The sequence below is a fragment of the Pelophylax lessonae genome (assembly GCF_965119305.1).
Source record: "Pelophylax lessonae genome assembly, chromosome: 5".
Classification (NCBI taxonomy): Eukaryota; Metazoa; Chordata; class Amphibia; order Anura; family Ranidae; genus Pelophylax; species Pelophylax lessonae.
In genome coordinates, this window is record NC_138772.1 from 380,500,438 (window position 1) to 380,523,423 (window position 22,986).

General features: G+C 46.3%; 1 protein-coding gene across 1 annotated transcript in view; it reads right to left on the reverse strand.

Annotated features, from left to right (window-relative positions):
* The window catches only part of CEP192 (centrosomal protein 192), a 506,433-nt gene that overhangs the window by 364,693 nt on the left and 118,754 nt on the right, over positions 1 to 22,986 (reverse strand). Inside the window, exons 10-11 of the mRNA XM_082258491.1 lie at positions 9,571 to 9,733; positions 1,410 to 1,561 (exon numbers count right to left, since the gene is read on the reverse strand). Coding sequence (XP_082114617.1) covers positions 1,410 to 1,561; positions 9,571 to 9,733 — 315 coding nt within the window. The remainder of the gene's footprint in view (positions 1 to 1,409; positions 1,562 to 9,570; positions 9,734 to 22,986) is intronic.

Below are 22,986 nucleotides of genomic sequence, written 5' to 3' on the forward strand. Positions count from 1 at the left end.
AATGGACTCTTATGCGATTGTTCATTGTTTACCCACTTAATTTTATTGTGTTTTTTTAGCACATTTATTAGTCATCTTATTAGCGCACCAGATCACCTATATACATATAATTACATATACCTGACAGGCTGTATGACACCAAGACAAATGGGATTCCATTTATATTATTTACAGTAAAAGGTGTCCCAGGGAAATAGTTCCCTGTCCTTCTCAACAACAGCATTTGTCCAGCGACCCAACAATTATCTAATGCTGTGGTGCTTGTAACCAAAAGGCGTAGCCATCTAAAACAAATGGGCAAATAGAAGTCCAAAATCCAAAGAAAGGAGTTACTTGATAAGACCAGGCAGTTTGACTAGTAATGCTTTTATTATTGAAAATGTATCACAGTTAACAAATATACAAGACTTCCTCCACCTCACACCAATTAAAAAATTACAATGTTGTCTTAGACTGCACAAGGGGCAGCTGCTCACAGACATCCGACCATACAGATCAATGCTATTAAAGATAGACTGAGATTGTCCTCATATACACATAATATATATATATATATATATATATAATTAAGTTTTAAATGATTGATGAACGCCCACTTGCAGAACACTTTGCCGAGCATCATGGCAGTAGACTGGAGGGCCTGCGGGTAAAAGGGAGATATGCCTTGGATCCTCCCTCCCCACAGGGGAAATTTTAAAAACCTACTGCTTAGTAAAGACAAAAGTGTGGATTTTTAAACTTGGTACTGTGGACCTGTTTTCAGCCGACAGCTGACTAAAGCCCACCCTTGGCTGATGTTTCTCAGCCAGTCCACATTCAGGAATGATCCCGATCATATGGTCGAGATCCGCCTAAATTGCCTGGACCGGCACCTGGCCCAGCCTCTTAACTAACCTGATTTTAACGTTATCCATTTATGCTAATCCAATACCTGTAGGCCTCAGTGAACAAAATTAAGCCTGTTCTATCTAGGACGGGCCAGCCATTTTTACAACCTGCCCTAGTGGTACAGGAGCGAGCGCCGTCTTTCTGACCTCCCCACCCATGCACTGCGCTATCTCTTGTTACCACACATTACCTCAACAGTTCCCTCCTAAAAGGAATGACCATGTGCAATATATTTTCATTTTTTGCTCTTGGGTTAAGATACATTTCAAATAAAGTATTTTTATTTATTTTTTCAGAGTGTGCGAACTGCGAATGACCCAGCAGTTGCGCTTTAGCTCATCACAAATGAAGAAATCTACTGGGCCTGCATCCTATTAGATATGTTCCTTTTGGGAAGATCTCACCAAAAGTGACAATTTTGTTCCAGGGGATGTCTGAAATCTGATTTGTATTTTAGTGTATTTGTGTTTATAGCATTCACTATTCACATATCAAACTTGGTTCATAGTAATGTTACTTACTTGAGTATAAAGACCAAAACATTCTTCCCCTGCAACATTTCTGGCACCAATATCTTTTGTCAATGATCCAGAGGTATGTGTTGTCGATGCCTGTAATAGCTTAAAGCCATCTTCACTTCCACTGCTACCATCACCATGTCCAGAATCTTGTCCTACAAAAGAAAAAAAACAAAAAAACACACACCTTTGTAAAACACATTTGCCGTAATGGGAGGAAACCTGTAATTCAAATTCAACTATATAGCTGTTCTATCAACCAAACCCCAAAACCTACACCCCCCCATAATCTTCCAGTGCTGGAGCAGTCATGGGCTCTCAACAGCTTCTGACTATGCGCATCCTTTCTGCCCAGCTCCTCCATTTATAGGACTCAAAAGGTTCTAAAGATGAAATGTAATCTAGGAATGGAGGTGCAAACCTTTAAATCATTTGCTTGCCCTGCATTCATACATCCTGTTTCACTCCACAGACTTCCATTGTGTACTCCTTTTCATTATTATAAATAATTATAAATTAAAGGAAAAGTAGGATTTTTTTTTTTTTATTTACCTGTAAAACCTTTTTCTGGAGTACACCACAGGACACTTCATTTTTATGACTACCTATATATATATATATATATAAGTTATAAGGGCGATGTAGAGTACATTGGGGGCATGACTACACATTCCTGTGCACAAGTTCCGCCCCATCAAATTATGACAGAGCTTGTGCCCCGTAACAGTCTTTCAGCATAGCTCTCCAGCTGCTTCCCAGGCAAACGTTGCAGTCACGAGCCGCTTGCATACAAAGCTTTGTACACCAGTCTGGCCCCTTGCGTGCTGAATTCTGCAATGTAGAGTCAGCATCCAGGAGACTTAAAATTACAGAAATGCTTGTGTTCTACTACATGCAGTGAGTGCATTACTTTTATGCTTCTTTTACTTAAACAGTCTACATTTAAGTAAATCGCCAATGTGCTTGGTCCAGTGCAGTCACATAACATTCCTGCTTCTATATGGCATGAAACCATGAGGCAAGGCTCCAGAGCACTGAAACCCTCTGTCGCAGTGGCTTGGTGCAGTTAGGAGCACTCCTAATAGAAGAAAAAAAATTATTCTATCCACTCTCCCACAGAGATGCATTCATCACCCGAGGACACAAGCATAAGGCTGATCACATGGTAACCGGGTTTATAGGTGCATCTTAAAATCAGAACTTTATAAAAAAAAATAAGTTTCAGTAATTCAATTCAAAGTGAAACTCATTTTATATAGATGCGTTCTACACCGAGGGATACATTTCAAGCACTTTTCTTTTAATGTTGATGAATATGGCTCACATCTAGTGAAAACCCAAAATTCAGTGGTCTCTGAAAAAAATTTTTTACATAAGACCAATAAAAAAAAAAAAAAAAAAAATTTAATTGGATTTTAGGTCTTACCGTAAAATCCTTTTTTCTGATGTTTATTAACGGACACAGCTCCAGATTCCTCTTGACCATTAGGTTATGCTGCCCTCTACAGGAGGAAGACACTAGGCAGGAAAAAAGCTTTACCATGCCTATGGGGCAGTCCAAGGGGGTATACTCCCACTTCCTGAAAAAAAAAAAAACATACACCCCCAAAGAGCACTAGTCTTCTCAAACAGCGGCCTGCAAAACCTTGCGGCCAAAAGTTGCATCTGCCAGCACATCTATTTTGTAAAATTTTGTTAAGTGTGCACAGACTACCAAGTTTCTGCGTTACAAACCTGTATCACTGACGCCTAATGGCGGAAGGCTCGGGAGGCACCAAGTGCCTGCATAGAATGTGCCTTAACAAGGTAAGGAGGAACCCGACACTTGATTGAATAAGCCTGCACTACTGTCTGATCCATCTGGAAATGGTGGCAGCAGAAGCGGCCAAACCCTTGCGAGGTCCATCTGTAAGGACAAATGGTGAGTCTGATTTCCTAAATGACTCGGTTGCAGCTAAGTACATCCTGATCGCCCGAACCACAAACAGGGAATGCAAGGAAATTTCCTTAGGATGCTTAGGCTTAGGACACAGGGAGGGCAACACAATGTCTTCATTCAGATGGAAACCAGAGACCACCTTAAGAAGAAATGACTGACAAGGGCGAAGCACTACTTTATTCCTGTGAACCACCAAATAAGGTGAACGACAAGACAAAGCATCCAGCTCCGACACTCTGTGTGCAGTGGTAATCGCCACCAAGAAGCCTACCTTCTGGGACAATGTAAGCAGAGGAATTGCAAATATGTTTGAAAAGGCGGAGTTTGAAGGACCTGACAGGACCAAATTGAGATCCCATGGAGGCAACAGAGACTACACAGGTAGAGCCAAGTGGCGAACCCCCTGAACAAAGGTGTGAACCAAGGAATGTGTAGCCAAAAGGCGTTGAAAGAAAATCGCCAAGGCCCAAACCTGGCCCTTGATGGTACCCAAGGCCAGGCACTGTTCCACACCTTTGGAGGAACGCCAAAATTCGAGCCAACGAAAAGGAATGGGGAGAAACCCCCCACACAAAGTACGACTTCCAGACGCGATGGTAAATCTTCCTAGGAGGTAGATTTTCTAGATTTTTATAGCGTGGGAATCACCAAGCCAGACATCCCCCTATCCTTCTGCACCTGGCTTTAAACAGCCAAGCCATTAAAGCCAGAGACTGTAAAGCAGGATGAAAGATAAGCCCTTGGGCAAATAGGTCTTCTCTGAGAGGGAGTTGCCAAGGGACATCAGTGACCAGCTGAACTAGATTCCCGTACCAAGACCAGCGAGGCCAGTCTGAAGCCAGTAGGAGGACTGGAATTCCTTCTGTCTCTATCCTTTGCAGAAGTCTCTGTAGAATTTTCAGAGGGGGAAAGGCGTATATCAGACGGTACTGGCCCCAAGGATCCACCAGTGTATCCGTGGCATCAGCTAGAGGATCCCGAGACCTTGCCACAAATCTCTACGCCTTCCTGTTGAGGCAAGAGGCCAACAGGTCCACCTTGGGAGTTTCCCACCAGAGACACAGCTGATGAGACACCTCCAGATGAAGTGACCATTCTCCCTGGTCCAAGGCTTATCGACAGGTATCTGCCTGCCAATTTTTCGCCCCTGGAATATCCACAGCAGAGAGAGCTGGAACTAAACGTTTTGCCGACCTTAGCATGCCGGCTACTTCTCGAGCCCCTAGGACACTTTTTGTGCCCCCTTGGTGATGGACATATGCCACGGCTGTGGCACTGTCCGATTGTATCCATACCGAACACCCTTGAAGACGAACCGTCTAACGGGCCAAAGTGATCGCCCAAAGTTCCAGTACACTGATCAATAGCCTGGACTCTTCCAGAGTCCAAACCTCCTGAGCACATTCCATGCCCAAGACATCTCCCCACCCGAACAGACTGGCATCCTTGGTGACCACTGTCCAGTACAGGGGAAGGATTTTCTCTGTCAAACCACCAGAGAGTGAAGCCATCAGATCAGGGACCCTCTTGTACCCTGGCTCAGTCTAATCAGATTGTCTAGAGACTGGATTTTTGTCCCACCTGGCAAGAATATCTCTGCAGAGGTCTCGTGTGCAACTGTGGAATCGGAACTGCCTCGAAGGTAGACACCATCAGGCCCATCACCCGCATGCAAGTCCTGAGAGACGACCGTATGCTGGAAACCAGAAGTCCAATGGCATCCTGTAGCTTTTGCAGCTTGTCCAGTGGAAGAAAAACCCTGGCTGAGGCTGAGCCCAGAGTCAGACGCAGATAATCCAACTTCGTTGACGGAACCAGAGCAGATTTCTGGAAATTCAATGTCAAACTGAACTCCTGCAGAGTCAGCACAATGATGTCCAGGTTGTCCTTTAGAGCAGTCGGAGACTCTGTGCTATAAATACAATAAATAGTGTTGCGCAAGAGTAAAAATCTGCCTAGTTGCTATTTCAACGATATTGGTGACCAATCCAGATTGTACTGTGTATGGTGTGCTATCCAAAAAATGTAAAATAAAATAAACCTGTGTAATATAAATGGTTTTGTGAAAAGTCAATGTTTTGATGTGATTCCAATACTGAGTATATAAATAAATGTGTAACCCGCTTCAATACTGAGTAAATAAATGTGTAACCCGCTTCAATAATTGTACAGTGTTACCAAATATAAAGTGATGTGTGCTGATTTCGTTGTGTTTAAAAAATCTTTGCAATCAATATTTGCTATGTTTTCTCATGCAAACAGAAACCTATATTATATATATATATATATATATATATATATATATATATATATAGTCCTTAAAGTTCTTATAGGTGTTATAATCTGGGAGTCCTTAGTATAAAGAAAAAGTGAGGTGTTTGCGGCAGTTGTAAAATCTAGATTAGGGGGGTAGCTCGCAGGATTCCAATCTGAGTCGGAGACTCTGCGTGCAGGTACCCCAGTAACGCAATCCCCCGCTGTCGCAACAATGCTAACACCGAGGCCAGCACGTTCGTGAATACAAGAGGAGCTGAGGCGAGACCAATGGGGAACGCCACAAATTGATAATATTCCTTGCTGGTGGTATGGCATGATGGATCAGTATCTGCCTGTTTTGCTCAGCATTGACGACACCATTGATCCTGGCCAAATCTCTATTTGCAGAAATGCAGCCCCAAACTTGCAAGAAACCTCCACCACACTGCCCTGTTGCCTGCAGAACCCTCATTGTACCACTTTCTATCCCTTTGAAAAACAAACTGCCTTCTGCTACAGCCAAATAACTGGATTTTTGAAGGAACTTAACGTAAAATCCTTTTCTCTGAAGTTCGACAGACGCAGCTCTGCCTAATCAGACTATAGGGTCATACTCCTCCCACTAAGGTCAGGCACTAGGCGGAAAAAAAGGAATGTCCTCGCCTATAGGGGCTTTCCCAGCCGGCATAACCCCTCAGGCTCTGCTATACTCAGTTGTGTTGCAAGCAGTTATAGAAAGACCCCATAATGCAAAAGTAGAGGGGCTGGTGCTGCATCTGTCAATGAACTTCAGAGAAAAGGATTTTACAATAAGTGCTTACAAAAATCCAGTTCTCTATCCTTCATTGACAGACGCAGCTCTGCTTAATCGACTATAGGGATGTCCCAAAGCAGTAAAAACATGAGTAGGAACAGCCAAAGCCGAAACTTGGCCCTTGATAGTACCCAAGGCCAACCGCTGTTCAACCCCTTTCTGTAGAAAAGCCAAACCCTGGTGATAGAAAACAAGCATGCAATTTCAGCGATTCACACCATGAAATATACGCTTTTCAGGTGCGATATGGATCTTCCGAGAAGTCGACTTCCTAGTCTTCAAGAGTGGGGTTTACAGACTCAGGGAGACCCCTATCTCTCCACACCTGACTTAACAGCCATGCCATTAAAGCCAGTGACTGTAAAGCAGGATGGAAGATTGGACCTTGAAACAGATCTTCCCTGAGAGGAAGCCTCCAAGGGATACTGGTGGCCAATCTTATGAGGTCTGTGCATCAAGACCAAGGAGGCCAGTCTGGAGCCACCAGAATGACTGGAATGTTTTCTACCTCTATCCTGCGCAGAAGATGCGGCAGAAGTTTAAAACAGGGGAAATGCATAAATCAGCCGATACTGACCCCAAGGAGCCACCAGGGCATCTATGGCCCTGGACTTGATTATTCTGATCAGATACACAGACCTCTCCATTATCCAATACACAAATCAGTTTAGGTACTCTCATGAAACTATCAAATTTGCAAGCTTGAGCAACACAAAGCAAACAGAGCTGCCAGATCATCCTATCATAAATACCTTACATGAAGCCTCTTGCAATTCACATTTCTGTCTTGTCTTCTTCATAATCCCAGTATAGACATGTCATAACTCATTCAATTTCAGATAAGTTGTAGCATTTTGAACCCAAACACCCCTATGCTAGGAAGCACCAGTGTTGATTAGGCCCCCTCACTCCTCCTATGAGAAATAGATATCCAAGACCTGTCATATCTATATCAATTTCAAAGCGAATTTTAGGCTGGACAAGAATATGCAGGAGAGAAGCCTGTACCCTGCAAATACTCAGATATTAAAAGATTATAGAAAACTGTATCAGGGACTTAGTCATAAACTGTGGCCACATCCCAAAAACTAGCCCCTCATATCGAACGATTGGTCAGATGGTTTCTGTCAGCACAACCCCCTTTGATGTGAAGAAAAAGTGGAATGCAACCACATTGTGACAGCTCTCGTGTACCTATAGAAGAAAGGGGATGGTATCACTAACCCTGCGGGCTCTGTAGAAGCCCCAAAGAGACCGCAATAAGTGGGATTTTGAAGGTGAAGCTTGCTAAGGTATATATTAGATAAATAATAATGAGACCAAATAAAATAACAAAATTTTATAACAAAATTGATAAAAACAATCACATACAGTGATATAAATTCATAGCATAAAGATACATAGTATACAAAGAACCATATACTGTGTGCTAAGGGCCACTTGTGTCCGACATGTTTCGCCAGCAGGCTTCTTCTGGGACAATACAAAATGGTGACCTCAACTCAGGTTCAATGGTTGTATCTAGAGCATAACAAAAGTATCCGTATACCAGAGATCGTTGCGGTGTATCCAATGGCGGGTAGCCACCCTGAACTAAACAGTCCAGCCAGATCTGACCCCACTAGTTTGACAGGAACCGGACCGGGCTCTGTAGAATCAAGGCAAATCTTGTGGCGCGGCTGCCTGTTACCATATGATCGGAGCATTCAAGATTTGCCTTGATTCGACAGAGCCCGGTGCGGTTCCTGTCAAACTAGCGGGGTCAGATCTGGCTGGACTGTTTAGTTCAGGGTGGCTACCCGCCATTGGATACACCGCAACGATCTCTGGTATACGGATACTTTTGTTATGCTCTAGATACAACCATTGAACCTGAGTTGAGGTCACCATTTTGTATTGTCCCAGAAGAAGCCTGCTGGCGAAACATGTCGGACACAAGTGGCCCTTAGCACACAGTATATGGTTCTTTATGCTATGAATTTATATCACTGTATGTGATTGTTTTTATCAATTTTGTAATAAAATGTTGTTATTTTATTTGGTCTCATTATTATTTATCTAATATATACCTTAGCAAGCTTCACCTTCAAAATCCCACTGCTTGGTTCACGCCCACTTATTGCGGTCTCTTTGGGGCTTCTACAGAGGCCGCAGGGTTAGTGATACCATCCCCTTTCTTCTATAGGTCTTAACAGGGATGTGGTGTTAGCTTGCTGGGTACATTGGCTAGTTTAGGCTTGGCGTTCCTCCTTTTGATAGCTCTCGTGTACCATCAAGCAAAAGAAGACCTGTCAAGGTATGAGAGCCAATAGATCACTTTGCTCACGGACTGAAATCTGCTGAAGCAGGGGTCGTAAGTATTCTTAATTTTTCACCCCTTAATCTTCTGTGCTGGTTGTCCTTTTGTAATACCTTGTTTTGTACATATTTTATTTGCACCATTTTTTTAAATTATTAAACTATAGTTTGAAAAGTGTTAAAATTATCTCTCTGAAGTGCTAAAGTAAAATAAGAGATTCCCTGTCTCTTGAAGAGTGATACTGTAGTATAACTCTCTGAATATACCCGTCTCTGGTGACAGCGTGTGTACAGATGTATATTTTTCATAATTGTTTTTGCTAAGCTTGTAAAATTTTCCTGCTTTTCGGTAATGCAGTTGGTGGCAGTTTAAAGGGTTGTTTAACTTAACCCAGTGACAATCACTCAGTCTCTTAGCACTAAGAATATGGCTCTGCAAGCTGGAAAATCTTTGTGTAGGGCGCAGCTGAGAGTGTCCTTTTTGAGTGACAGCACAGGGTGAGGTTCAATCTTTTGTCCCGAGTTGGTGAGAAGGGCAGTGGTCTGGCACAGTCTTTCATCACATGTATAATTGGTTATTCATATACCTGACTAATTCTAGAAAATCCCTTACTTTGTGCAAGTGTACAAAGTGTGAAAGATTGATGTTGATTTGAAGCCAAATGGGTAGTAACACCAAAAATGGATTTGATGTAGATTTTTACTTCTGTTCATTCACTTTGCATTTTGTAAACTGATAAAACAATTAAAATGTATATTTTTGAAAGTATTCTTACTTTACAGCATTTCTGCACAGTAAAACAAATACATACATATATACAGACACACATGCAGCAGAAATATCTAAATCTACATACCAACTACTGTGGAAACTCTAGGAGAAGAAATGCCATGGCCCTCTGCAGACTGCCTACATGACAACGCAGCACCAGCAACGTTTAATACTTCGTTTGAAGACTCCTCTTCAGAACTACCTCCTTCTAAGCCTGGTCGAAAGCTTGGTCTATGCTGCTCACCAATCTAAAATACAAATAAAATTGTTAGACTGACTACAAGAAAACCTCAACAAGAGACAAATATGAACAATACGGAAAAGATCACATTTTGGAACAAAATCGAGAACACAAAACTGCTTCTCTCAGCATTATAGTTTGTGGGAATGCAAAAGCAGCCTGACAAAGTTAATGCAGCCTAGGATGTCAACAGGACAAATGTACCTGTCAATGAACTCAGAGGGCCTGTTTAAACTCAATGAACAGTTGCTGCACAGTTAAACTAAAGTGGTTTAACACACGGTTCCCCTATTTTTATATTTGCCCTTCACCTTATTTGAGGTTGTCATGGTCCCTGCCTCCCCCTCTTATGTCTCTGCACCCCAAAGCTCTGCCCCAATCCACGTTATAGCAGTCCCCACTGCTGCTTACCCCATGGCCACCCAGCGCCCCCACATACAGTAGCTCGGGCAGTCTGCCTCCCGCGGGGGCCTGCATGCAGATTCCCCATGTGCAGGATAGACGGCCGGTGCCACGTGCTCTCCCCTCCTTTCCCCATGGGCACAGTGCAGTCCCACTCTTCCTGCGCTCCGTGCCTGCTGGGGACAAATGCCGTGGTGCTTCCTGCGTGGGCCAGGAGTAGAGGGGGCAGGGCTTGGTGCCAGGGTGACCCGATGCCAGACAGGGGGTTGCCTAGACACCAGCATGCGCTACAGCTCTGGAGATAAATACCGGAGCGGGCCCCGGGCAGGCAGATTCCTCCCAGTCCCTGCTCTCTCTCCTCTCTGTGTCACTAAGTGTGTTCCTGGGCTGCAGTCAGAGACCACAGACCAACACCCTTATCCTCACTGGTCAATCCACCAAGCCTGCTAGCCGTGTGCATTCAGACCAGTGGGGATTAACCCTGTGCCTGCCAGCCTTGTGCATCCAGAAGTGTAAGTGGATTAACCCGGTGCCTGCCAGCCCTGCCGTATGCCATCCTGTGGTTAGATAAACCCTGCGTATGCCAGCCCTGCGTCATCCTGTAGACAAATTAACCCTAGGCCTCCCAGGCCTGCCGTGTGTCATCCTGTAAGCGGATTAACCCATTGCCTGCCAGAATTCTGCTATCCCCGTTGCGTGACCCGACTTGTGTGTGTGGATTAACCCCCGGCCTGCCAATACTCTGCCATTTCTACCGGGTGTCCATCCGGCTACGGATTATCCCTTACTAGCCAGACCTCTGCCATACCCCACTGTGTGCGCAGCCCTGTGCTACTGACTTTTGACCCCTTTCCCTGTAAGCCAATCACTCGAACGTTCAATAAAAGCTTTGTCAGTACTCCAGCTCGCCGAGTGTGTGTTCTGTCCCACCTACACTACACCTCCGTCACAGGAGTGTACAAAGAGGAACTTCAAAAGTAGCGTGATGCACTGCTGTACAACATGCGATCTTGTGCAGTGCGTCTGCATTTTACTGCAGATGACTGCGGTGCAGCTCCGGGCTGTATTTTAATGTGAAAAGGACACACAGAAAACAAAATGTTTTCTGTGAGTCCTAGCCATGACTGACAGTGACAGTCACTACACTAGTGTGCATTAGCCATTAAATTGATTTTACAAGCACCCAAACCAGATCTGAATTTCAACTGAAAGGCATCTTAAAAAGCACTGCTTTTGCCTATTGACCAAAGGCTGTTGACATGGGTGGTAACAGCCAAATACTTTTATAACTTAAAGGAAACTTTCTTTTGCCAATAATTGTAAAGACATCCTAGAAATATCAAAATATTTACAGTTTAGTTTTTGAAACCCCGTTAGAATTTTATTGCGGTTCATTTCCATGTCAGGATTTTGCTAGATCACTTTCTGCTTAGATGACACCTAGCCATGACTCAGGAAATGACCCGATATCTCGCTAACTAGGTAAAAATAAACCAAAAGTAACTGACCTGCCTGTAAATTTTAGATCTTGGAGTGGAGTACAGGACAAGACAACAAAATTGTTTATAGACCCTGGGTCATAGGCTTGCATCTTCAGGTGACTAGACACTGGGAAAGCTTTGGTGAACCTGCCCCCTCAGGCATATTTCTATAACCATACCATACTTAACTCCATGAAACTTAAGCTTTTTGGCAAGTAATGCAGAGAAATACATACAGAAAGTGAAAAGAGGGTGTCAAGTGTCCTAATCTGTACTAAAAAATATGGAATTTAAAAGAAGGTCAAAATTTCTTTTAACTGTACAGTACAGGACAAGAGCTCACAATTTATAGATGCTGGGAAGGAAGAAGGCTGGGCAACAAAGCAAACCCATTTGTGTCAACATTGTTAACAGGCACAAATCAGAGTGTTCCTGCTAGACTTGTGGCCGAAAGCAGCGCCTGCAGAAGCTTGGATATCAACCTGCAAAAACGAAAATAAAGTTAAGAAGACCATGTGGCAGCCTTGAAAAGCTGGGCAACAGGGGCTTGATGTAGGAATGCCCAGAACACACCCACTGATTTGGTGGCGTAAATGTGTTAGAGTGCTGGAGGTCTCTTGTCCTTCAGAGCAGCTCTCAAAATTTCCACTCGCCAGCGTGCATTTGTGTAAAAATTAGTTGAGGGCAAGTGAGCAGCCGTATCAGAGGGAGAGACGGCAGGTGCTGCCGGCAGGCAGGGTTAAATGGAAGCCGATTCTTTTACCGGCCAGGAAAACTCTAGTAAAAGGTAGAGTAGAGGAAAATCCAGACCAGGCACACCACTGCCAGCTTGCTTACACCCTACCTCCCAGTCATCCTCATCCCCATAGCCCAATGCCAGCTTCCAACATCTGCATTGAGAAAGCATTTCAATGTGGAGAGGACAACAGTCTCTTCCCCACAAATGTGTGGTGGCAGGTAACGTGGTCTGTGGACGGATGCATATTGAAATATGGAACACTATGTTCACAATAAAGATGCCACACCAGGTGAATGATTACGTGTTACTAAACCCACAACAGTAAAATCAGTGTGTATATGCACTAAAGCATGCTTGTAATACCCCTTAGTGTGGATTCTTAGTGTTTATTCCTCTGCAATGTGTAAAAAAAAGGCTGTTTAATCCTGTCTTAGCTGATCCTCTCCTCCTTCCACAGACTCCAAAAAAATAACCTAATATTTACAGAGTCTATAGAGTTAGGCTCCTCAGTTGTGTATATTGCTAGTTTTTTTTCTTGGCCAGGTACATTTGATCAGCACAGGGCCAATCTGCACTGTCCAGACATGTCCAGACAGAGGATTAAGGGTCTTGAAGCCCGATAGGACAATCGTGGGAGAAACGAAAACTCCTACAATCTATCACACACTTAAGTCACAAGATTGCTCTAAGTGCTATATACAGCTGACAAAAAATTGGATTTTTGACTTACCGTAGAATCCATTTCTCTGATGTTCATTGACGGACAGCTCCTGATCTTCATAACCACTGGGTTATACTGTCCCCTACAGGAGTAGTGTAGGACACTAGACCGAAAAAGAATCTGGCTACGCTTATGGGCAGTCCCAGGGGGTATACTCCCTCTCCCTGCTATAGGTACTCCGTTTTGTTACAAGCAGTGTCAGAAGAATTGCAACTCCACAAAGGGGTGGGTGCCTTGTCCGTCAATGATCATCAGAGAAATTGCTTTTACAGCAAGTCAAAAATCCCATTTTCTCCTTTGTTCATTGGCGGGCACAGCTCCTGATCTTCATAACCATTGGGACGTCCCAAATCAGTGTTAAACATGAGGGGTGGGTATAGCAAACAAATTCCCCAGGCTAAACAGTAGCCAACCAGGCAAACAGGAGCTCAACCAAAACAACTGGAGCCCACCTGAAAAAAATACACCCTCAAAGAGGACCATGTACTCTAAAATAGCAGCCTGCAAAACCTTGCAGCGAAAAGAAGCATCCGCAGATGCCAACACATTCACTTTTTAAAACCTTGTGAAAGTGGGCACAGTCACCCAGGTGGCCGCCTTGCAAACCTGCGTCTATGACGCCTGACGGAAGGCTGAGGAGGCATTGCGCACTCGAGTAGAGTGCGCCTTGACAAGGATAGGAGGAACCTGACACCTGATGGAATAGGCCTGAATCACCGTCTGTCTGATCCATCTGGAAATGGTCGCAGAGGAAGTGGACAACCCTTTCCGAGGCCCATCCGTGAGCACAAATAGTGAGTCTGACTTCCTAAAAGACTGTGTAGCTGCCAGGTACACCCTAATTTCGCAGACCACATCCAAGGCATGCAATACATTTCCCTTCAGATGTTTTGGCCTGGGACACAGGGAAGGCAACACCATGTCTTTATTCAAATGAAAATTTAGAGATAACCTTTGGGAGGAACAACGGACAGGGGAGAAGAACCACGTTAGCTCTGTGAATCACCAAATAAGGTGAAAGTCAGGATAACACCGCCAATTCTGTCACCCTGTGAGCAGAGGAAATAGCCACCAAAAATGCCACCTTCTGAGACAGCGTAAGCAAAGGAATCTCCCGCAAATTGTCAAAGGGAGGCTTCTGGAGGACCCAAAGCACCAAATTGAGGTCCCAAGACGGCAACAGAGAGCGCATTGGGGGAACCAAATGTCGGACGCCCTGAAGAAAGGTGGTCAATGGTCGTTGGAAGTGGACCGCTAAGGCCGACACCTGGCCCTTGCTAATACTCAAGGCCAGATTCGGTTCAACTCCCTGATGAAGAAGGTCAAAATCTGAGCCACCGAGAAGGAACCCCAATAGACTCACACCATGCAATGAACGTCTTCCATGTACGGTGGTAGAACTTCCCAAGTAGTAGATTTCCTAGCTTTTAACAGCATTGGAATCACTGATTCACCCATCAGAACCTGGCATTCAACAGCTGAGCTGTCAAAGCCAGTGACTGTAAAGCAAGATGGAAGATTGGTCCTTGGGACAGCAGATCTTCCCTGAGAGGAAGCTTCCAAGGAACATCAGTGACCAGCCGCACTAGATCAGCTTACCAAGCCTGGCGAGGCCAGGCCGGAGCCACTAAGATGATCGGAATTACCTTCTGCCTCGATCCTGCGTAGAAGTCTTGGTAGAAGCTTGAGAGGGGGGAAAGAGCAAATCAGAAGCTACTTACCCCCCAAAAGGCCACCAGAGCGTCTGTGGCGTCCGCTAGAGCAGTGTTTCCCAACTCCGGTCCTCAGGGCACACTAACAGGCCAGATTTTAAGTATTACCTTGGGGACATGCAGACTAGTATACTGCAATCACTGAGCAGCAAATGATATCACCTGTGATGTATTTCAGTTTTCTTGCAAACCTGGCCTGTTAGTGTGCCCTGAAGACACGGAGTTGAAAAACACTGCGCTAGAGGATCCCTTGACCGAGCCACAAACCTCTGCACCTTTCTGTTGAGCCAAGACGCCAACAGATCCCCCTCGGGGATGCCCCACCGGAGACACAACTGATGAAACACCTCTGGATGAAGGGACCACTCACCTTGGGCCAACGCCTGCCGACTGAGGTAATCCACCTGCCAGTATTCCACCCCAGGAATGTACACAGCGGAGAGGGCTGCAACAAACTGTTCTGCTTACCTTAGAATGCCGGCTACCTCCCGAGCCGCCAGGAAACTTTTTGTGCCCCCTTGGTGATTGACAAAAGCCACGGCCGTGGCATTGTCCGAGTAAATGTGCACTGGACAACCCTGAAGACGATCAGTCCAATGTTCCAGGCATAGTCTGATCGGTCTGAGCTCCAAGACATTGAATGGTAGTCTGGACTCTTCCAGTGTCCAGATCCCCTGAGCAGAATTCTTGCAGAGGACGCCTCCCCCCAGCCGGAGGAGGATTTGCCCAGCTGAAGCGCCGGAGAACAAAGCCACCATATCAGAGACTCCTTCGTTCCCCGGCTCAGCCGGATCGGATTTGTCAGAGACTTGTCCCATTTGGCCAGACTCTCCATTTGCAGGGACTCTCCCTTTGCAGGGAACTGTGCAAACAGAACAGCCTCGAAGGTAGACACCATCAGGCCCAGCACCCACATGCAAGTCTGGAGTAATAACCATCTACTGGACAGCAGGAGACTAATTGCAGACTGTAGTTTCTCCAGAGGAAGGAGTACTCTGGCTAAGGCCAAGTCCAGACCCAGATAGTCCAGCTTTGTGGACGGAAACAGAGCAGACTTCTGAAAATTCAGAATCCAGCAGAGCTCCCTCAAGAGTCCGTATGGTGACATTTTCGCTATACCAAACACTCCACTTTTTGAATAAGCTTAAGCAAAATTACAGATGACATTACATCGGGGAAACTTTGAGAACAGGTGCATGCTTAACACTGGTTCGAGAGGGGAGGAGTATCAACAATGTACCTTTTATATTCTTAGACCGCAACAAAGCTACCTCACCAGTTGGCTTGGTAGGTGGACTTAAGAATGGAAACAGATGTGGAGGGCTGGTCCAGATGGACTACTATGGTGCTCAAAAACATCCTAAACACCAGTCTCAGGGTGAATTATAAACATTTTGGCTCACTGGTATATGGTTCCTTCAAGATTTGCCAAGAATCTTTCCTAATGTTTCTCCTTTAGGCTTCAGAGGTTGCAGACAGGAGAGGACCACACACCAGTCGGGCTTTAAGCTGAGCAGAGCAATCTATCTCGCAGGGTTGCTTTGCTTTCATTTCCTTTACTCCATTTCCAGACCATTTCCTCTTTCGCTTGCTTTTCTTTCCCGTTTCTCTTTTTTCCCCTGCCTAGCATGCTGAATTTACTGCAAATGTTGATCCTATATGATAAAAAAGTAAAAGAGGTTGAAACCGGCGCTACCTTTAAAGTGCTGATGTGTCAAATAAATAAATAAATAAATAGTGTTTGATATAAAGTGCTAGCGTGTCAAATATGATGAATATTATTTTTATAAAGTGCTCATATGCTGGGTGATAACGGGTTAGATATTGCAACACTTACCATTCATAAGTGTTAGTGCCAGAAAAAACTTGAAGAAAACCAAACCCAGTGCTTTTATTTAAATTAATATTGAGTGTTACAGTGATAAATCGTGGAAGTTTTACATAAATAACATATAAACAAAAAGTGCTGGTTTTATTGAAAGAATGACTGTAAAATAATAACTTGTTATTTTATAACGTGCTGTGATCAAAAAGTGATGTGAAACTTCACATATATACAGGTGAAAAAAATAAACTAAAGTAGTGAGTCCTCTCTGGTAGAGGAATGAAAAAACAGGTGTTGATTAAGAAGAAAGGAGAGCACGGGTTGCAAACACCAATGTAGCCACTAGGTGTCGCACCCGGCCATTATACAACCTGTATATCAATAGGGACCAATATGGAATCCTGGGGTTCCCTCACCGCGATCTCTCCTCTTCCTGAGTGCCTCAGAATACAAAAAGAGAGAGAGAGGGGGACCCCTTGGTGCGATGTATAGTGCCAATTTTTTAGGGCGAGGTAGTAACTTACAGTTAGGCTGTCCTCGATCAGTAAAGAGAAGCCGGGAAGCTTCCGCGTTCCACGGCCCAAGCGGCCTCTCCAGTAGACGTTGTATTACGAAATGCGTAGGGTGGAGTCTTACGTCACTTCCGGTATTTGGAGCTTGGGCCGCGGAAGCTTCCCGGCTTCTCTTTACTGATCGAGGACAGCCTAACTGTAAGTTACTACCTCGCCCTAAAAAATTGGCACTATACATCGCACCAAGGGGTCCCCCTCTCTCTCTCTCTTTTTGTATTCTGAGGCACTCGGGAAGAGGAGAGATCGCGGTGAGGGAACCCCAGGATTCCATATTGGTCCCTATTGATATACAGGTTGTATAATGGCCGGGTGCGACACCTAGTGGCTACATTGGTGTTTGCAACCCGTGCTCTCCTTTCTTCTTCATCAACACCTGTTTTTTCATTCCTCTACCAGAGAGGACTCACTACTTTAGTTTATTTTTTTCACCTGTATATATGTGAAGTTTCACATCACTTTTTGATCACAGCACGTTATAAAACAACAAGTTATTATTTTACAGTCATTCTTTCAATAAAACCAGCACTTTTTGTTTATATGTTATTTATGTAAAACTTCCACGATTTATCACTGTAACACACAATATTAATTTAAATAAAAGCACTGGGTTTGGTTTTCTTTTCAAGTTTTTTCTGGCAATAACACTTATGAATGGTAAGTGTTGCAATATCTAACCCGTTGTCACCCAGCATATGAGCACTTTATAAAAATAATATTCATCATATTAGACACGCTAGCACTTTATATCAAACACTATTTATTTATTTATTTGACACATCAGCACTTTAAAGGTAGCGCCGGTTTCAACCTCTTACTTTTTTATCACTTTTAACCCTCTTAGGGTTGGTTGTTGGCAGCTTACACCTTAGGTCCTTTTATTGTATTTATTATAAACTCCATAGCGCTGGTCACCTCCTGCATAAGACGTTGATCCTATATGCCTCAAGACCATAGCTTAACGTCTGTAGAATTTTGTCCACTATTTACTGCTATTGACAGTTTATCAGATAGGTTACACTGAATTACTATGTAGGAGATTTTATCAAAATTACTTATTGGTCTGAATAACGGAATTTTTGTAAAATCTTACCTGTAAAATTCCTTTCTCTGAGTCCTCCGACAGTCGCCGCCATCTTCATATTCGTCACAATGGGGTATTAGACTTTGCTCCGTAGGAGTAGCTAGGCAACAGAATATGTCAATATTAAAGCTTTTAACATATCCCCACCCCAGGGGGTGGTCCCCTCAGTCTATACCCTCCTGCTTCCTGTTTCCTGCTTCAGTTTCAGTTGAATAGCAGTAGAGTACCTAAACCCCAAAAGAGGGGCGGGGGCGGCGACTGTCGGAGGACTCAGAGAAAGGAATTTTACAGGTAAGATTTTACAAAAATTCAGTTTTCTCTTATGTCCTCCGACAGTCGCCGCCATCTTCATATTCGTCACAATGGGGACGTCCCAAAGCAGTGCAAACATGAGGGGTGGGAAACGCAGCCGTGCCTAAAGGCAACGCAGTCTCCACATCAAGAAAGTAACCTTACCAAAGGAAGGAAACCAGCTAGGCAACACGAGAAAAAATTTGCTCAACGGGAGCAATAACCCAGGAAAAAAACAAATAACCCAGGGATACAAAGAAATCCCAAACAGCCCAAAGGATCAAAACCAGGGACCCTAAGGGACCGCCGCACTAAGAACCTTGCGGCCAAAGGAAGCATCTGCCGATGCTTGAACATCCACTCTGTGGAACAGAGTGAAGGTGTGCACGGTCTACCAAGTCGCCGCCCTACACACCTGGGCCACAGAAGCCCCATGACGACAGGCCCAAGACGTACTCAGAGATCTGGTAGAGTGCGCCCTTCACAGGCATAAGGGAAACTTTTCCCCGCAAAGCATAGGCCTGTACAACGGCCTGTCTGAACCAATTGGCGACGGCAGAAGCCGACGCCGCCACGCCCTTCCGAGGACCCCCGGAAGGACAAACAAAGAATCCGACATGTGAAAAGATTCAGACGATTTTAGGTAAACCCTAATCGCCATGAACAGCATCCAAGGAGTGCAACACCACCTCCTCCGAATGTTTAGACTTTGCGCAAGGCGAAGGCAAGACAATGTCCTCATTGAGGTGAAATTCCGAAACCCTCTTCGGAAAAAAGAAGGGTTAGGTCGCAAGACCACCTTAACCAAGTGATTGACCAGATACGGACAATGGCAGGACAGGCTGCCAGCTCCGACACTCTGCGAGCCGAATTGATCGCCACCAAAAAAGGTGACCTTCCAGGACAACATAGACAACGAGATCTACCCAATCCGTTCAAAAAAGAACCATGTTGTAACACGGACAGAACAAGATTCCAGTCCCAAGGAGGCAGAGGCACCCTCCTAGGAGGGACCAGATGCCCCCGAACAAAAGTGCCAATCAAGGAGATAGATGCCATAGGACGTTGAAAAAAGAACGGCCATCGCAGACACCTGACCCTTGATCATAGCCAGCGCCAAACGCTGCCAACACCCTTTCGAAGGAAGGACAACACCCCAGACACCGACCACGGGCGAGGTGAAGACCCCCTGAACTCACACCAGGCAAAATAGGCCTCCGAAATACGGTAAAAGACCTACCGAGGAAAAAATTCCTTGCGTCAATCAAAGTGTGAATGACCTCAGGGGAGAGATCCCTATCCCTCAGGGCCTCGGTTTCAACAGCCAGGCCGGCAAAGCCAGCGACTGCAAGGCAGGATGAAATATCAGCCCTTGAGACCGGAGATCTTCCCGAAGAGGCAGACGCCACGGGGCGTCGACCGCCAAATGCACGAGGTCTGCGTACCAGGACCGGCGACGCCAGTCCGGTGTCACAAGAATCACCGTGTTTTGATTCCGAGACCAACCTGCGAAGGAACCTGGGCAGCAATTGAAACTGTGAAAACGCATACATCAGTCGGTACTGATGCCACGGAGCTACCAACGCGTTTGACGCGTCTGCCCGAGGATCGCGTGGCCTTGCCACGAACCTGTACACCTTGCTGTACAGACGAGACGCGAACAGGTCCACCTCCGGAAGACCCCCACGTCGCGCACAACATCTGGAGAACACCCGGAGGGGCCATTGCCCCTGGTCCAGGGACTGGCGGCATCAGATAATCCGCCCGCCAGTTCTCCAACCCCTGGAATGTGAACCGCCGATATCGCCGGGACATGCGTCTCGGCCCAAGACAGAATGTCGGCCACTTCCCGAGCCACTCGGGCCCTCTTGGTGTCCCCTTGGCGAATGACGTAAGCCACCGCCGTGGCAATGTCCGTCTGCACCCGAACCGGACAGCCCTGCAGCCTGTCCGGCCAACGTTGAAGGCAGAGAATCATCGCACGCAATTCCAGAATGCTGACCCGAAGGGAGGATTCCCCCTCCGACCAAGTTCCCTGGGCGGACAGAACGCCCAGAACACCACCCCAGCCCGACAGGCTGGCATCCGTGGTGACCACCGTCCATGATAGAGGACGAAAAGACTTGCCCCCTGACACCGGCGGGGACAGGAGCCACCACAGAAGAACCCTTCTGGTGCGATGGCCCAACGAAATCCGGATCCAGAGATCGCGGTCGCCCGTCCCACCTGGACAGGATCTCCGCTTGGAGACCCCGCGTGTGAAACTGGGCGAAGGGAATCGCCTCGAAAGCCGAGACCATCAATCCCAGACATCTCATGCACGTCCGAGTGGACGAGGACGGAGCGTCCCTGAGGGACCTGACTTCCTTCCTGAAGAGTCTTGAGTTTGTCGTCCGGTAGGAAGACCTTCGCCTGGACAGAGTCCAGAACCATTCCCAGGTAAGGGAGACGAACCGATGGGCACAGTGCTGACTTTGGAAAAGTTATCGTCCAACCAAACTCCTGCAGAGACTGCATTGTAACGGACAGAGCCTTCTCCAGACCCTGGCTGGTCGCAGACCGAACCAGAATATCGTCCAGATACCCTAGGACAGAGACGCCCTGGGCTCTCAACAAAGCCAAAACCGGTGCCCGCACCTTGGTGAACACCCGTGGAGCCGAGGCGAGACCAAAGGGCAACGCCACAAATTGGTAGTGATCCTCCGCTATGGCGAATCGAAGGTACCTCTGGTGACCCTCGAAATTCGGGATGTGAAGATACGCATCCTTCAAGTTAATGGAAGCCATGAACTCCCCCGGAACCAGGGCAGCCACCACCGACCGCAGAGATTCCATGCGGAACTTGCGCACCCGCACAAAGCGGTTCAGCGCCTTTAAGTCCAGAATCGGACGCACCTTGCCCTCCTTCCCGGGCACGGCGAACAGATTGGAATAGAACCCCCGAAACCTGTCCCGATGAGGCACCGGGACCACCACTCCCTGAGCCCTCAGGTCCTGCACCGCTAGATGCAGATCCCGCAAACGCTCCGGGGAAAGTAGAAGATTTGAGGGAAAAAATCTGCGCTCCGGCCTATAGAGAAACTCGATCTCGTAGCCAGATCGAACGATTTCCTGAACCCACCTGTCCCGAACCCGGGACAGCCATGGCTGAAGGAAACCGAGCAAGCGTCCCCCCACCCCAGAGTCGGGTGAGGGCGCCCCTTCAGGCCGCACTGTTGTGGGCCGCTGAACCGGACTGGCCGGACTTTTGCTTACCAGTCCACGGCTTCTTACCAGAAGCCGTCTTAGCCTTGTGGGATTAGGGTAAGAGCGTGCTCTTACCACCCGTGATCCCCCTAATTAACGTATCTAGGGACTCACCAAAAAAGGCGAGTCCCATCATAGGGCAGATTAGCCAAGGTCTTACGCGAAGATTGGTCCACCGACCAACACTTCAACCAAACCAAAACGGCGAGACAATACCGCCACACCATGTACACGTGCAGCCAACGGAACCATATCCAGGTCCGCACCACACAAACACATGACACCCTGGTGGATTCGATCCACCATATCCAAAGTCGCCTGGAGGGCAGAATCAGCCACCAGGACGCGATTAAGCACCTGCGTCCAGCTCGCAACAGCCTGGGCCGCCATAAGTGAAGCAAATAAAGCTTTCAGCATAGAACCCATAATAGAATAGGCATGATGGGCAAGGGACTCCGTCCGTTTGTCCGTGGCATCCCGGAACACCGGGATATCCTCAGCAGGAATCGCAGTGGGCTTATTCAGAACCGCTATCGCGTGATCCACCAGAGGTGGGACACACCAACGCCCATCAGTAGCGGGCGTAAAAGGATAGCGCAGCTTAAACCTACTTGGTATAGCAAAAGGCTTGCGTATATTACGCCAATGTTCCTTTACAGCGCATTGAAAATCATCAGTGCAGGGAAATACCTGCGAGGTTTTGCGTCTTTTCTGCGTCCCATAAGCCGCCAAGGCAGCAGGAGGACAAAGTTCATCCTGTAAACGCAGTGTTTGCTTGATAGAAGCAACCAATTCATCCATGAGTGCAAGCTCTTCAGACGAGCCAGGGGGAGAAATATCAACCCCCTCAACCTCAGCCTCCATGTCTGACCCTACAAGGTCCAGGGAGGAACGGGACCCCGACAAGGAGACCCCAGCAACAGCAGCCCCATCACCAACACCCTCTGAATCAGAGGAAATTGAAAACTCTGGGCCTTTTTGAGGATTGAGCAGCCATCAGCAATTGCACCTGAGTCGCAAGGCTATCCACAATCGCAGCCAAATCCCCCCCCCCCCCCCCCCGAGGGGGAAAACCGCAGTCCCCTGGCTTCCCACCAATGTGACAGGAAATATGCTTTCCTGAGAATCCATGCCCCAAAATGAGTAAAATAAAATGGGTGACCGCCCCTTTAAATAAGGCGCTGCAAACG